We start from the raw sequence: 17,041 nt of genomic DNA on the forward strand, positions 1-17,041 counted from the left end.
GGAGGGGTAGCAGCTGTTCCTGAACCTGATGGAGCCAGTCTTGTGGCACCGTCACCTCTTCCCTGATAGTACCAGCGAGAACAGAGAGTGTGCTGGGTGGCGTGGATCCTTGGTAATTAAAAGATAATGGCATCCTGAACAGCAATAATATTTAAAGACATTACAAATAGAAAAGAGTAGAAATAAAATGACTTGCTCAGTGTGACAGATGGAATATATTGGAATGCTAGAGTCAGTGGGCCTCAGCTTTCTATAATATAAATGATTTGGATACAAGAACAAAATACAACTTCTGAGTTTGGTCATGACAAAAGACTGGATGGGATTTTGAACTGAAGAGGATACAAAAAGACTTCACTTGATTTAGGCATGGTCAAAAGAACAAATACCGATACCGATGTGGATAAATATGAAGTGACCCATACTGGTAGGAAAAACAAAGGCATTTTACTTTAACACTGGGCACCATTGCAGGGAAAGTCATGTAGTCACAGTGAGAACATGCAAATCCACACAGACAGCAGTCAGAACTGTAGTATCCAGAGTTGTGGGAAAGCAGTAAGACTTGCATCTGACCACAGAGGCTCTAGAGTTGCCTCCACCTGCTTTTATTTCTCATGTTCTTGTATCGCAATCTGATCAAATTGAAAATGAATGGAATAGAATATTCATTGGAACAATGCAGATTAAATGAATTAATCACTGAACATGCACTGAATCCATAATAAAACATTCACTAGTAACTACTGATCAAATACTTCAAGTTCCTTTAAAATCAAAGCATTTTGAAACGGTGTTACAACAGGAGTTAGTTTAAAATTATCCAATCACATGACGAATCTTCGATTTACCTTCAGTGAATAAAGCCTTACCTGTGTGAAGCTGAATCTTCCCAATGACAGCCTCCACCAGACCAAGGCAAATGGGGTTCCAAGCCAAAAGCAAATCAGTAGCTGTAGAAAAATAAAGATTTTTTTTATTCTTGGCTTGCAATAAAATGGGTGCATTAACCCAGGTGAATTAAAAAGATGATGGTGCTTGAGAAAATGATATTACACTGCTCTCCATGCAAACACACCAAAGTCATTGTCGAGCAATACATCACCTGTCTGATAAAGGTTTTGGCCTCAAAACTTAATAGCCATTTTTCACGAAAACCTACAGATAATGCCTACGCAATAATCAATCAGAAAATGTTTCACCGATAGCTTTACTAAAAAAAATAAATTAGCCTGAACAATTAAGGAGAAATGGTACAATCAATTATATATTCTAAATACTCATTAAATATTCAGGTGTACATGAAAATATGGACATTCAACAGAAAATACCAACTGCCTATTCCATCACTTTGTAACCATTTTTGCTTTAATCACACAACCAGTCGGAGCAAATAATTAGAACTGATGACTCTTTCTTATTAAGAACAACTGCAAGGTGCACAAAAATGCACTCTGCAGGCTCGTTCCCCGAGATGCCATTCACATTGCTGTGCCTTTCAGTACCAACTGCAGAAAAGGAACTCTCACTCAACAATTTGATTTGAATCAAAGCACAAAAAAACCCCACAAAATCCATCCTCCTCCGAGACAAATTTATTGCACATTTGGGGGGAAAAAAGTGCAAGCACCGTACAAAAGCGTTTGGCTAAAAATAAATCAAATAAATGGGAAGGATTGGATTATTTTTTCACAGACCAGTCTCTTTGTCACACTTGCCTCAGGGTTTCTGCCTTGTGTAAATCATCCTGACAAGAGGCAGGCTGTCAGCAAGAAAATTGGCTGATGCCCTTCCATCAGCTCCAAGGACATGATAAACTGACAACAGGAGCAATTTCTTATCCTTCAATACATCTCAACTATTTATAAAAGAATTGTAACGAAATAAGCCACAAAATACATTGGTTGGGGACAAATAACACAATGGGTTCTTTATAGTTAACAAAAGTGAATGTTTACTTAGCCCATAATATTATTTTCTCTTGCTAAGGAAATGAACAAAGAAAACTTGCCCTTTTACTAATTAATCAGAAAAATCCACAAAATAACCATTGAGCCCTTGCAGTTTAGAAAGAGCTACCCAACCAAGTTCCACCTTCCAGTATTTGATATGCAATCCCACGGGATATGTATGTTCACGTACACATCAATCATACGTTCAAAGCAGCAAGTTTCATGCCTCCATCACTACCAGGTTAGATGCATTCTTCCTCATCTCCCCTCCAACCCTACTATCATTCTCCTGCAGCCTCACTCAGTCCTGGTTCAACAAGATGATGAAGAGACGTAAATAAGATAGACAGCCAGCATGCATCTTTTTTCCCCGGATCAGGGGCAAGTTTTTTTTTAAATTGCTGCCTGGAATGCATTGCCAGTGGTGGTGGAGGCTAGAACAATAGGGGCATTTAAGAGACTCTTAAACAGGGACGTGGATGAAAGAAAAAAATGGTTATGAGGTAGAGGGGGTTTAGTTTATACGGATCAGCACAACATCTTGGGCTGAAGGGTCTGTAACGTTCTATGCACTGAAAGACTGTTCCATTTACTCCACTTCGGGCTCTCAATTTCATACCAGTGATATTCTCAGAGACGTTGCACCTCCAAACTTTGTTGGAACAATCCAAAAGTTCAAAAAGGATAGCATGGAAAATGGCAAGACTAGGGTCACTCAGTGGATGGATCAGACAAGGTGATTACTCAATCTGCATTTGGCTTCCCTCTTAAAGCACATCTTAAGCATGGAATGCAATGCCCGCCATTGATAAGGCAGTACATGTGCTTGGGTCCCTAGAGAGAATGAAGAGAGGAATGGCATTCAATTCAAGAGGAATAGAATACAGGAGCTGGAATATAACGTTAGGTACTAATGGGACCACTCTTGGAAAACTGAGCAGTTTTGGGCTCCTCATTTAAGAAAGCATGTGCTGACGTTGGAGAGGGTTCAAAGAAGGTTCACAAGGATGACTGTGGAAATGAAGGGGTTATCATATGAGGTGCATTTGACAGTTCTTGGACAGGACTTGCTGGAATTTAGGAAAACAAGGGGGGAATTTCATTGAAACATTTTGATTATAGAAAGGTTGTTTCCCATGGTGAAAAAGTCCAGGACAAGAGAACACAATTCGGGATTGAAGGGTGTCTGCTTAGAAGAGATGGGGAGGAATTTCTTTAGCCAGAGGGTGGCAAATCTATGGAATTTGTTACCACAGGCAGTTGTGGAGGCCATTCAGTGGGTGTCTCCAAATGAAGCAACACTTCACTGTGAATCGGCTGCAGTCATCTTCTGCATCTGGTGCTCCCGTTGTGGACTTCTCACTATCGGAAAGACTGGATGCAGACTGGGAGATCACTTTGCTGAGCGCCTTCGGTCTGACCTCATCAATGACAGGGATCTCCCCGTGGCCAACCATCTAATTCTGCCCCTCCCACTCCCGAGCCGACACGTCTGTCTGTAGCCTCATGCACTGCCAAGCCAAGGCCACCCGTAGATTGGAGGAGCGACATCTAATATTCTATCTGGGTACTCTCCAACCAATGGCATTAGCAGAGACATCTCTGGTTTCTGCTAGCCCGCTCCCAGTTTTCCCCCTCTTCCCTACCCGTCTGCTTTCTTCCAGCTCTCCACACAGAGCTATCCCTCCTTCCAGTTTTCTGTTTTGCCCTCCCTCATCCAACTAGACCTCCTGAATGCAGGACTGTGCCCCTCTGCCCGCGCACCCCCCCCCAGCTCCGCCACCCAACCCCAACCATTTTGTTCAGGTGCCTGCTTACATTTTGCTCACATCTTGAAGGGCTCAAGCCCAAAACGTTGGTGATGCATCTTTATCTTTGCTCTATAAAGTGCACTGTTTGAACTGCTGTTTCCACCCCCAGCCTTGTGTTTCTTCTCTTCAATCAGTGTCTGCAGACTTTCACATTTTACTCAAGGCACTGGTTTAAAGATCCTGGATTAGCCAGGGCATCAAAAGCCAGGCAGTGGGGCTTAGTGGGAAAATGGATCAGCTCATGATGAAATGACAGGGCAATATCAATGGGCTAAACAGCCTATTTCTGCTCCTATTGATTATGGTCTTAAAAGGCCACGTGTTGCCTCTTCTGCAATTGGAGGAAGGTGTCGCACGAAGGAGAACTGGACCTGGCAGAGATGGATGAGTGGAGCACAACTACCGAGTGGGGACATTGCCTCAGAAAGCTGGGTAGAAGGAGGAATGGAAAGATGTACCAGGTGGAAGCATCTCAAAAGAGGAGGCTAATTATAAAGAATTACTTGTTACGTGTAGGCTGATGGAAAGTGAATGGGGGAAATGTTCTCCTTGTTCTGAGTGGGATGAGAGATAGGGCCCTGGAAAGCATTGTACAATAGAGACCAGCTGCATCATTCCAAGAATGTGGCAACTCAGGAGTGCAGAATAGCCACACAAAATAAAACAATGTTTGCCTTTATTGGGCAGGGTATTGATTAATTAATTCAAGGCATTGGTGAGACTGCACTTTAACAACTGAGTGCAGTTCTGGTTACCTAGTCTAGAAAGGGCACTAATAAATTGGAAAGGGTGCAGAAGGATGTTGCAAGGACTGGAGGGTTTGAGTTATATTGGATAGACAAAGTCTTTATTGCCCGAGAACGTAGGAAACTAAGGGGAGACCTGTGTAAAATAATGAGGGGCATAGATAAAGTGAATGCTTAGTCATTTGGCCAGGAAAGGCAATTCTGAAGCAAAATAATCAGTTGAAGGAACTCAGCAAGACCAGTAGCAGTGGGAGAAAAACGGAGAGTCAATGGTTTAGCCCAGAACAAATCCATCACTGTTTTGCTCCATTCCCCAGCATCTGTCGACTGTGTTCCTCGATTAATCCAGCAAGAGAGAGCATAGGTTTTGGGCGGGGGGGGGGGAGAGATTTAACAGGGACCTAGGGGGCAACCTTTTAACTGAAGTGATTCACCACTGGAATAAGTTGCCTGCAGACACTGTAGAACTGGGCACAATTTACATTCAAAAGATATTTGGACAGATAGATAGGAATGCTTTGGCAGTCAAGTAAATGGGAGTAGCCCAGAATGTCAAATTGGTCAGCATGGAGATGAGGCCAAATGGCCTGTTCCATGCTGTATGGCTACGACCAGCTTTTTTTTAAAAAAAACTCTTACTTCCTTTAGCAACCCATGATGCATCTCATTCGGTCTTGGCTTAAATACAGTCGGCTTTTATACAGCCCTCCCTTTTATGGATTTATAGCCCCTTGTAAATCTTTTCATTACTATTGAAAAAGAAGCTGCACCTGTTTGAAAGTCAACTGAAGTACAATCACCTGAAGAACCACTGGTTTCCAGGCCCCAACTTCCCTTTTGGTCCTCTTGGCCACTCCCAACTCTCAAACGCTATTTATTTGCATAAAAAATGCAGAAGAGTTCCTGATTACATGCTCAAATTTTGCCTTTTCGTTTTTGAAAACCTGTTCTGATTTTTGCCACCAGTCTACTTTGACATAATTAGATTGTTGTGCATTTCTCTTTGGTCACTTCATCCTATTCTCTTCATTGTCCAGGGAACTCTGGCTCTGGATGTCCAAGGTCCCCCTACTTGAATTTCCCCAAGTTCTCAAGTTGCAGATCTAGGTTGGCCTCCAGTGTGTTGATTCTTGAGTCAGTGCCAAAGGTTCTTGTACCAGTATTTGGTAAGGAATTTAATTTCATGTCCAAGATCCATGTCCATCCTCATCCTATTCCTTCTGAACACAGTGCAGGTGCCTAACCTTTTGTCTGAAATTATCAGGACTGGACACCTGCCGTTGCTCAAATCATTTTGATTTTGGTCCCTTTACGCAAATACCTCACACCTAGCCACCCCCCTCCCCCCCCCCCCCCCCCCCGGCTATCTGTCCACTGCCCCCCAGGGTTAGTGCCAGACAATTTTACACCCTAGGCCAGGTGGAGCACAGCAGGGGAAGGGGAAGGTGCTGGCTGAGCCAAGCGCAGGTTTGTGGGGGGAGGGTGCTAACCGGTGATCAGTCTTGTGACGGATAGTACCCCCTCAACCAGCATGTTGGTCAGTTGGAGGTCAGAGATGACAGAGTCACCCAGGAGTTCACCCAAAAAGGTGGCCAGTGCCAGCTGCTCAGAACCAGTGGCCAAGTAGGGCAGAAGGCCGGGCATGAGGTGCAGAGCTGCAGGAGGAGCGGACCACCGGGGTGTTGGAGCAGAGTGCGGGCAGCTTACAGGTGCTCCACCGGGCCTCAGGCAGCACTGGCAGCACCCCATCCCACTGCCAATCCCCATCTAACTCCCAACATGGGTAGCAGGGATGCAGTGCTGCCAAACCCAGAATTTATGGAGCACCACACCAGATCGCAGCGACGGCTCAATGCAGGAGCAATAGCCAGTGCCACAGCGGTTCCAGCTCTGTGAAGGATTATGGGTAAGAAAAATGGCCATTGCTCCTGCATTGAGCCAGCAACTTGCTTCTCTCTCATCAGATGCTCGGGGGCCAAGAGTCCACCAAAGGTAAGAGAGGACGCCCACAGGGAAGGGGCGGGAACGACAGGGGGGGGGGGTCCTGTCTCTGAAAATTGAGAATTTATTACAGGAAATTTTACTTGTATGTAATGTCATCTACCAAAAAAATGCCGTTTTTTAAAAAATTCCAGATAAAACTTTAGGCCCCGTACCACATTAATAGTCCAATCCAACACCCCACCCCCCCACCCCGCACAATTTCTGGTCATCTTTGTCCTATCAAAGATAGATTATTGTTTGCCATATTACAATTTGCATTTTCAAGGTCAATTGCATCTGAGTTTAGTGATTCTGAGCTAATCAAGTATAAAGGAGCATGGAACCAATTGCTCTGATCTTATTAACTTCCAAATCAATCGTAATCACAAATTTACACATGACCACCAATTAACCAGCTTTCGTCCTCACTATGGGGGTGGGAGGAGGAAAGAATAACCAAGCCAAAAAGCAACTTTCAGAATTTATTTCATATTGTGTAAACGAGAAACATTTTCCCAATAAATAATCAATAAAAAGCTTCCACCAATACACTTGCATCCCCCTACAACAAGATAGAACAGGTTTTTTTTAGGATTTGGCACATGGCAGCACATAGAATAGTTAATCCTGGACAAGTTAGTGGAACACTGCTTCATTCTCTTTGGTTCAGATATTTATGCAGGCTACAACAGCAGCAGGCAAAACTGACATTGCACAGCTAATTTCCTGAAAGGCTAGAAAGCAAACTAGCTTAACTTTAAATGCATTTTACACCATGACTAAAAGTTTCATGCAAGACATCTTTGATTTCGTTGGAAGTCAGAGGAACTACACATACCCCAAAAAAAAATTTTCTACAAACAATGAAAAATTCAGGGAAACTTAATTTCTTAAAATTCCCAGTCCCATAGCTGGTTCTACTAGTTTCAAAATAAAAAGCACTCCGAAATGTTGGAGGAACTCAGTCTTTCAGCATCCATAGACCAAGATACATTGCTGATGTGTCAGGTTTGGGCCCTTCAAGTGCGAGATTCAAAACAGGCCCATTGCTAATGGTATAATTAAAGAGCAATCCACATCTATAACTGCATTACAAACAAGGGGGAAAAAAACCCAGAAATTTAACTACAAATAACTAAATCTACCACAATGACGTAAAGGCTTTTTTTTTTACAAAATGTTCCTTTCACTTCAAACCTGCTCATAAATATAACTGTGTAGCGGCCCGAGTGCGGAGACACAGACCGGCCCGCAAAATGGCCGACGAACTCGGCAACCGCGCAGACCTGGGGGTGACACTGGCCTTTGTCCCAGGTGACCTCCGCACGGGAGAGGTGATGGGGAACTCTGGCGGGAACGCCAGCCAATTCCAGGCTGGTGTTCCGATGACATGGGGCCCCGACATCATCGCCTGGAGCCCACATAACCACGACAGCCAGAGCAATAAACCAGTCTCATTTTCCAAGGCTTTGGTGTGCATGTTGTTCTTCTTCACGCTCTCGTGGTGCGAGCAGCATCAATTCAGAAGCATCATAACTGGGTGAAGAGAGCACAAATTAAATAAAATTTACTGACAACATGATAGAAGCCAATTCCAACCATTGAAACCCATGCCATGCAATTAACCTACCAACCCCACGTATTTTGGAGGGAGGGAGGAAACCGGAACACCAGAAAAAACCCACACAGGTCATGGGGAGAATGCACAAACTCCTTATAGACACCACTGGAACCAGAGTCACTGGCGCTGTAACAGCAATGGGCCAACCATCAAGCTAACCGTACACGAGCACAGAGCACAAACTACAGAACATAAAAGGTAATGGACAAGTAGGGAAAAGTATGCCATGGGACAGTATTGACACCTTAAGTGGCAAAATTTAGGGCACAAACAAACAAATAGGTCTGACAATATTCACAGGAAATTGAACAATGTCCCTTGAAATTGCATTCAAGAAATATTCCAAAAAGTGATCTTGGCTGAAGATTAATTTTTTTGTGTCCTCTCCTTATTAAAAAGCTTTTTTTTTTAAAATAAACATTTTTCTCAGACATTCAAACTCTGCTTCAAACTTTGATGTGCCAAACCAACCCTGGTCAGAAGCTCAGCGCCTTTCCCTAATTAAGTGCGCCTCAGGAATTTCACAAAATTACAAGAAACACCTGGAAATTTAAAGTTTTGAGTGGCTGACTTGTGCTAAAGTTGCATGGTAGAGTCAACAAAATGAAACACAAATAAATCCCAGGGAGTAGTGATACAGCAAGCCTGTGGCTTGGAACTTCCCCAAAACGCTGATATGAAAAGGGTAAGGAGAGATGAAAATGAAACAGAAAGTGATGGGTATTTTTTCATTTAGAAAGGAGGAACACACACTAATATCGCATCAAATAAACATGAATGACTGCACCTCTGGAATTAACTCAACTTAAAGCACTTTCTTGGAAATGTAAGCATAATGACACTCTTGGAGATTACTGGCTCTGATGGGTTTAGTCGAAGCCAGAAGAAGAAAGATGACTGTTCTCCTCTCACACCCAAGGGAAAATATTTCCAGAATAAAGGTTTTTCACACCACTGAAGCATCATATTCATTACAGACAATCTATTTTTAATCTTATGAATTGAATATTTATATAGCAGATTGTAAACACAACAGAATGTTGCTCCAAAGTGCTTTACATCAATTAATCAAATAATACAGAAAATCAACCAACATAAAAGATTAGACATTGGACAAGAGAATCATCTCACAAAACTGTAATAATTATGACAAACTGGGTTGCACAGTAAAGCTGGGGAGTTCTGTTGGACAATACTCCTATTAATATTGAACCATTTAGTTTTTAATACCACGTAGTTCTAATTCTACACGCCAGCTCGCACTCCAGGTGCACATCCTATTGCAGTCTGGACCCCCTGGTTCGCATTCTAAATTGGTGAGCGAGCCATCTGGATTTCTTGAACAATCAAGTGCTGAATCGTTGGAGTTTTACTATAGAGCCATGCACCAAGTGTTACGAGTATCTTGGTTCTGAATCCATTCTTTGTCAAATCTGTTATTGGGAAATTGTATGCAATTAAAATTTTTATGAAGACAAAAAGGTGAACTGAGACCCCAAGACAAAAAGATTATACAGTTGCACTGCATGCTCAACAGGCAAGAGGAAATTGATATGCTGTAATTGGATAGAAGTGTCAGTTCTGATTTTTATTAAAAATAAATGTATTATTTTCAGAGAAAAATTTGCACAAGTTAACAAAAGATGCATGAAGATTAATTAAAGGTATTTATAAATATCAGGAAACTGAAATTGCATTGAGAACTAATTACATTAATTACACTAATTGCATTAAGAATTAATTGGCAGGGATAGCAGAGCAGTTAAGCACAACACTGTTACAGGGCCAGTGACCAGGGTTAGAATCCAACGGTGTCTGTAAAGACTTTGTATGTTCTTCCCACGTCTGTGTGGGTTTCCTCCCACCGTTCAAAAAACGTACCTGGGTTGCACGTTAATTGGTGTAATTGGGCGGCATGGGCTCGTGGACCAAAAGCGCCCGTTTCCGTGCTGTTTGGCTACTTTTATTAAAAAACTGAAGCCACATTACTTACGATATGATTATTGTTTGGACTTCATTTATATTAGTAAAGCAATGACAACTGTCAAACTGTTTAATGTAAGAAACCGATATGAAAAAACTGTCGCAGAGAGTGGAAAAGCAAATCTCAAATAGGGTCAAATTTTGGAGTTATGGTCTCCAATCTGCAGCCAATTTAAAACTAGTGTTTTCTTTTTAATCCACTCTTTCCCCCCCCCCCCACCCCCCAAACAAGTGTTACTAGCCTCCAAACCCAGAGATGGGATGTGAAGGACAAATGGGAAATGCTGTCTTTTACGGGAATTCTCAAACTAACTTGATTCCCAAGCAGTAGCTCTGCGCCACATACAATACCAGAAAGAAAACCCTCACTGATATATAATTATAATACCAGTTCAGAATAATAACTTCAAATTCGATAGCAGCAATTTTTCCACCTCCACTGAACAGCAAAAAGCATCAAATCTAGATATGAACCACTTAATAACTCAAAGCCATGACATGGATAGGCAAGAGCAACAATATTTAACCAATTGAATTAGTGTTGCTTTTTCAATTATTTGTTACAGAAACCTCAAGTAAATCTCCCCATTATGCCCCAGAGTCTCTTTATAATGCTGGGACTTTTAAAGTTAAGCAATGCAAAGAGTTTCAGCTTTGGTGGTCATCAAAATAGGAATCTACCTATTGGAACATTCAGCTCAAGGTTTCCCTGGATTATTGTTGCATTAGTGCAAAACAACACTAAGTACAATACAGTATCCCAAATCCAAAATGCTTGGAAGCAGAACAATGGAACTAAACAGCACAGTAGCGTCAGCAGAATGCCTGTATCAATGGTTAAACAGCAACAACAATGACAGGTTTTTAAGCGGCGACACGTCGCCACGTGTGGAAAATTCGCATGAAATAATGCTTAATACTTGATCTCTGCTTACAAGATAAATGCAGCACCAAACACTAGGAAAAGCTTCCTCTTTTGCTTTATCACTGTCATCCATCGTGGTATCTACAGGCCTTTTTGCCATTTTCAACTATATTTTTGTACATCAGACTCCACACGGGCAATTATTTTCAACTTGTGACATCAAGTGGATGCTAAAAAAAAAAATTGGGTTTTTAAAATGGACCTATATTTAAGCTGCAAATCCTACTAGACCAGCAGCGTATTGATACAAGCTAAGCTTTACCTTTGGTGCTGAAGACTTGAACTGTTGTTTTTATTATAGTTTGCCATGAGCATCTAGATCCAGGTAAACACACAAAAAACCTACTGCAAGCAACAATCCACAAAAATGTGCTTCCAGGTTAGTGAGACTTTACAGGGTTTCCAACTATATGTTAATTTTACTTGACTTTCATCGCTGACCGCCTTCAGTCACACAACAGAAATGGTTCACACTACAGCTGGAGGCAGAGGATTTACTGTCCGATGACCCAAGTATGAAGGTTTGAACATCAAATCCGCATCAAGATTTTTTTTGTAGGCTTAAGGATTTTGATTATAGGCCATCACTGCATCAAAATGGATCCCTGGTTTCCAGATAATGGATACGAATGGTTCAGAAAAATATGGACTGAATGCAAGCAAATAGGTCTGGTTTGGTTGGCATGCCTAAGTTGAACTAAAGGGCCTGTTTTAATGCTAGTCAACTCTGACTGTGACCACAACAATCAGAACAGGATATTTTCACGTAGGATAGCATGGAAAATTTACCTGGGATAACTAGAGAATTCCATGTAAAGTCAGTCACTTCAGGAAACTAGATATTCTTTTACATTCCCTGAGAATATCTGAACTTGTTCCCTGAACCAAACTTAATGACAGTTTGCCTTGTTAGTGAGCTAGTCTGTGTAGCAATTGGGATGGTTGCTTTACACCCCATCAGCTCAACAAAAGCAACCTTACTTCAAAGCATCCTCTTGGGGAACAATTCAAGCTTGGAATCATCATTTCCAATTGAATTAATAACAGTATTAGCAAATCTCATTCCCCAAAATGGGCTAATGTCCTTGAAGTTTGACCAACGAATATGAAAATTTCTCAAACTGAACAAAGGAAAAAGCACAGTCTTAAAAGCCCCTTTCACACTTGCCAGTGATTCCAGGAATCGAACAACAATTGGCCTATAAAGTGGCAAGTGTGAAAGCAAAACCTGCTCAATGCTGGCATCAGATGATGTCATCTCATGCCAGGGGTTGCTGGCCTTGACCCCTAGTTCAATCCCCGTTGAGATCAGGCAAGTGTGAAATGGGCCATTACATTGCAGGCACTTCCTATTAAAGGTAGAACAGACCAAACACCGAGGATAAAGCCTTGCAAGTGTGAAAGCGTTCAGTGTCCCAATTAGGAATGGTCTAGTGTGAAAGGTCAGACCCCTTTTCCTATCCCAGAATACTGAACGGCCGATTTACTGGGATGCAAGTGTGAAAGGGACTTAAGATAAAACAAAACAAATGGGACTGACAGAAACTGGATAATTCCAATTTCAATAAAACAAAAAACTAATTCAATGTTGAAGTACCTGACATGAAATATTAATTATTTCCATGCATCATTTCAAATTGTAATTTTAAAATTGAAATATTTTCCCATCTTGAAAGGCAAATCCGCATCAAGCAAAGTATAAATCGGAGGAGTCACGTGATGGAGTAGTGGCTGGTCAGGGAATTCCAGCCCTCTCCCGAAAAGTTAAAAAAAAAACACAAAGCACAAAGGTACAAGATTAAAATTTATAATAAAGTAAAAATAAAGGTGAGAAGAAAATGGCAGCGAAGAGAGAAAAGTCGAAAACGGGAAGAAAAGAGGAAGAAAGAATGTCGGAAGAAGGTGGTGAAGGCCTTACCTGTCCGAGGAGGCCCGCCGCGGAGATAGAAGCCCGCTCCCTCAGGTCAGTGGAAGTCCCGGGCTCGGGACTACAAAAATGGCTCGCAGAGCCGAGTAAAAGTGCGCAACCGCGCATGCGCGAGGAGTCGCGCATGCACGATGCGCATGAAAAAAAACACACTGACGGGAGGGGGGAACAGCTGCGGAGTCGATCTCCACAGCTGAGAGAGACACCTGCAGCACAGCAGCAGGTGCAGAACACAGACAATAACGAGAACAAGAAAGAAGAGGGTAAAAAGAAAACAAGGAAACAACAGATGGTCAACCCAGAGGAAGAAGAAGAAGAAGAACAGAAAGAAATGGAAGAAGAAGAGGAGAAAGGCATGACAATGGATGTATCTTTTTTTAAAGAATATATGGAATCAGTGAAAGAATGGCAATTACAAGAATTTAATGAGATATAAAGAAGAATTAAGAATGCAGAAGAAAAAATGAATAAAATAGAAATGGTCATATCAGAGATAGGAAAAAGAGTGGAAAATGTGGAAGAACGAGAAATAATCGTAGAAATGGAAGTAGAGGACTTAAAAGAGAAATTAGAAGAATCTAATAAAAAAGTTAAAGAGGCACATGAGCTGTTAGCTCAGAAGATAGATATAATGGAAAACTATAATAGAAGAAATAATATAAAGATAGTGGGCCTTAAGGAAGATGAAGAAGGCAAGAATATTTGAGAATTTATAAAAGATTGGATCCCCAGGGTCCTAGGAAGACCAGAATTACAGGAAGAAATGGAAATAAAGAGGGCACAAAGCAAAGTATAAATCTTGTAATTCCTTTTTCAATGCCTTTAAATCTTCATAATCTGATTTCTGCAAGATTTCAGAGTACACTGCAGTGTACTGAGAAAGGGCAAAGAATCACTAGCTGCTTTCAGGTGCATCCTCCTGGAGGGTGGCTGCACGAGCGGATCCCAACCTGAAGACTCACCTTTCAGGTGGCAGCACTAAAAGGCTGTTCCAGCTCACCCGAAAGGGCCTAGGATATCCAGAGGCGCCTCGTAGCGTCTCCGCATCTGAAGATGGGGAGAAAACCAGCACATCTGAAGGAATCCCAATGCCAACTTAGGCAGAATCTACAAACTCTTTACCAACAGCGCCGGATTTGAACCTGGGTCACTGGTGACAAACGTTACGCTATTTGATAGTTCTGGATTCCCTTAGCTTAAAATAAAAATGGCCTTGAACATCTACCATCAGGCCCATCCAACTCACTGTCTTCACACAACAAACCCCATTTATACGCTGCTCCCCTTGCACAAGTGCAACATCAAGAATGGGGCCTCAATCTATCAGCATGCAGATTCTATGCATGAGCAGAAGGAGTCAACCACATTCACAATAAAACCACTGCGTGGTGAGCCAGCCAAAGGATGTTTGCAAAGTCTTGCAGTGTGAAAATTGACAATGTGCTTTAAGAACAGCGATGGGTACCTCAATTACTGACGCTCTAGGACACTTACGTCATGATGTAGTTTTGTTATTATTCATGGGTTTTTTTCTATTTTGGAAATTGATGAAAACAACAGTGGAAGGCAAATAATGTTTACATATTCCTAGACTTCCAATCACTGCCTATTGGTAGGAACAATCAAAAAATTGTGTTCTAGGTTTTAATACATCACATGTAATGTTTGCAAGCAAAGAGGTAATTGAAGAAGGAAAAGAGCTAGTTCTGCAACCTTAAACTGCAACTCAGTGAAGGTTTCACTGCCAGACAGAAAGCTTTATTGCCCACTTCCAGAGTACAGATTCCACAAATTTGAATGGCAGCACGACACGGCACTCTCAATCATCAGCTCATTGCTAAGAAACGCCAGTAGTTGGGGGGGGGGGGGGGGGGGGGGTGCGGAAAGAGAGGAGTTTTGGAGTGGATTAAAAATCATCCTGTATGTAATCAATTTGTTCTCATTCTGGTATCTGTATATTACAATCATTGTGGATACTGCATGTATGGTGTATTAAATATTTTTTTTTAAAACCACCACATTGCATTCTTTAGTGAATGCTAAAATTACTGCTGTGAATTGCTTACACAAAATAACAATAACAGATAAAGAGTGGAAAAAGGGGCAAGGAAAGGCGTGCTGATCAAATTCCACTAACCTTTACTGTGAGGTATAAAATGGCTTTCAATAGCAGGAGAACCATTTGATATGACACCATTGTTTGTTTTGTCATTGCTAATGTTACAGAGATGCCATCATGTACATTGTAGTTTTGTGGTTGAAGCACCAAAGTGGATATGTTAGGATCAATGATATTCGCTCTGAGCAGCCATGGCGCAAAGGGTATCTCGCCCTGAGCAGCCATGGCGCAAAGGGTATCTCGCCCTGAGCAGCCATGGCGCAAAGGGTATCTCGCCCTGAGCAGCCATGGCGCAAAGGGTATCTCGCCCTGAGCAGCCATGGCGCAAAGGGTATCTCGCCCTGAGCAGCCATGGCGCAAAGGGTATCTCGCCCTGAGCAGCCATGGCGCAAAGGGTATCTCGCCCTGAGCAGCCATGGCGCAAAGGGTATCTCGCCCTGAGCAGCCATGGCGCAAAGGGTATCTCGCCCTGAGCAGCCATGGCGCAAAGGGTATCTCGCCCTGAGCAGCCATGGCGCAAAGGGTATCTCGCCCTGAGCAGCCATGGCGCAAAGGGTATCTCGCCCTGAGCAGCCATGGCGCAAAGGGTATCTCGCCCTGAGCAGCCATGGCGCAAAGGGTATCTCGCCCTGAGCAGCCATGGCGCAAAGGGTATCACTCTTGGTTTCAAGGTAAAAGGTAGAATGGACAGCCAGCCCTGCTTTCCCAGGGCGACAATAGCAACCATCAGAGATAATCTATTCAAGGTGAGCGGAAGAAAGTGTAGGGGAGAGGTCAGAGGCCAGTTTCTCCACCCCACCCACCCATCCCCATGGAGAGAAGGGTTGGTGCCTGTAATGGTGATGAAGGCGGGTACAATCGTGTCATTTTAAAGACTCTTGGATTCGCACATGGATGTGTGGAAAATAGAGGGTTATGGGTGGGAGGTTGGAAGGGATTAAAATGTTGTGGAGAGGGTTTACAAAGGGATGGTGATGGAGGCAGGTACAATCGTGTCATTTTAAAGACCCTTGGATTAGCATATGGATGTATGGAAAATAGAGGGTTATGGGTGGGAGGTTGGAAGGGATTAGAATGTTGTGTAGCGGGTTTACAAAGGTCAGCACAACATCGTGGACCAAAGGGCCTCTACTGTGCAGTCATGTCCTATGTCAAGTCCCAGAGAAGAGACTTGCAGATAGAAACATACCGACACTCCATTATAGTTCTGAATTGCGCTGCAGGGTTGGAGGTGTGGTATTTTAGCCACACTGTTAATCCAAAAAGGTCCTGTTAGCTCTCTTAGGAAGATCAGAAAAATTCCATGAGACCATTTCAATCTTCCTCAGTTGCACTGATATTTATCCCTCAAAAAAAATAAAGAAAGCAATTCTGTTTCGTAAAATATGCTATCTTCAAGTTGTCTGTAATCATTATTATAGAACCTAATTAAAAATATAATTTAAGTAGAACGTGTCTGAGACATCCAGAAATGAAGGCAAAAGGAACAAAACATTTTTTTTTAAATAAAACTGGAAGCAACTCTGGGGCAGAAACTAATTATAACATAATTAAGCATTATGTACAGCCCCTGTTGTTGTGACGACCTATATAATCCTTTATAAATTAATAAAAGACCCTGGGAAAGTTGTAGCAACAATTGCAGAGAATTTATAAAGGAAAGAGCAATGGTTGGTTGGAAAGAGCAATGGCGTGCCTGTCCTCCCAGAATTCCATGCAGCAAAGAAAGGGTTGAATGCATAGAGCACACTGAGTGCTCATGGAGGGGTTTCTCTGCCGCACGGAATTCTGGGAGGGAAGGTCTGCCATCACTGTCTCTTGCTGCAACTTTCCCACAGTCCTTCAGAAATTTATAAAGGTTTATATAAGTTGGCAAAGCTTATACCTTTTTAATCTTTTGTTTCCTTCACGTTCCTGCACTTGCGCAAAAACATCATCAACTCATCACTACTTTGTCCCTGGATAGTCCATGTC

The 17,041-nt window shown here is 42.3% G+C and overlaps 1 protein-coding gene across 2 annotated transcripts in view; it reads right to left on the reverse strand.

Annotated features, from left to right (window-relative positions):
• inpp5f (inositol polyphosphate-5-phosphatase F) overlaps positions 1–17,041 on the reverse strand; it is a 153,380-nt gene that overhangs the window by 110,661 nt on the left and 25,678 nt on the right. For both annotated transcript variants that reach the window (XM_069899864.1, XM_069899863.1), the window contains exon 2: positions 873–953. In XM_069899864.1, the coding sequence (XP_069755965.1) occupies positions 873–953 (81 nt within the window). The remainder of the gene's footprint in view (positions 1–872; positions 954–17,041) is intronic.

Source organism: Narcine bancroftii, chromosome 10 (assembly GCF_036971445.1).
Source record: "Narcine bancroftii isolate sNarBan1 chromosome 10, sNarBan1.hap1, whole genome shotgun sequence".
NCBI classification, from domain to species: Eukaryota; Metazoa; Chordata; class Chondrichthyes; order Torpediniformes; family Narcinidae; genus Narcine; species Narcine bancroftii.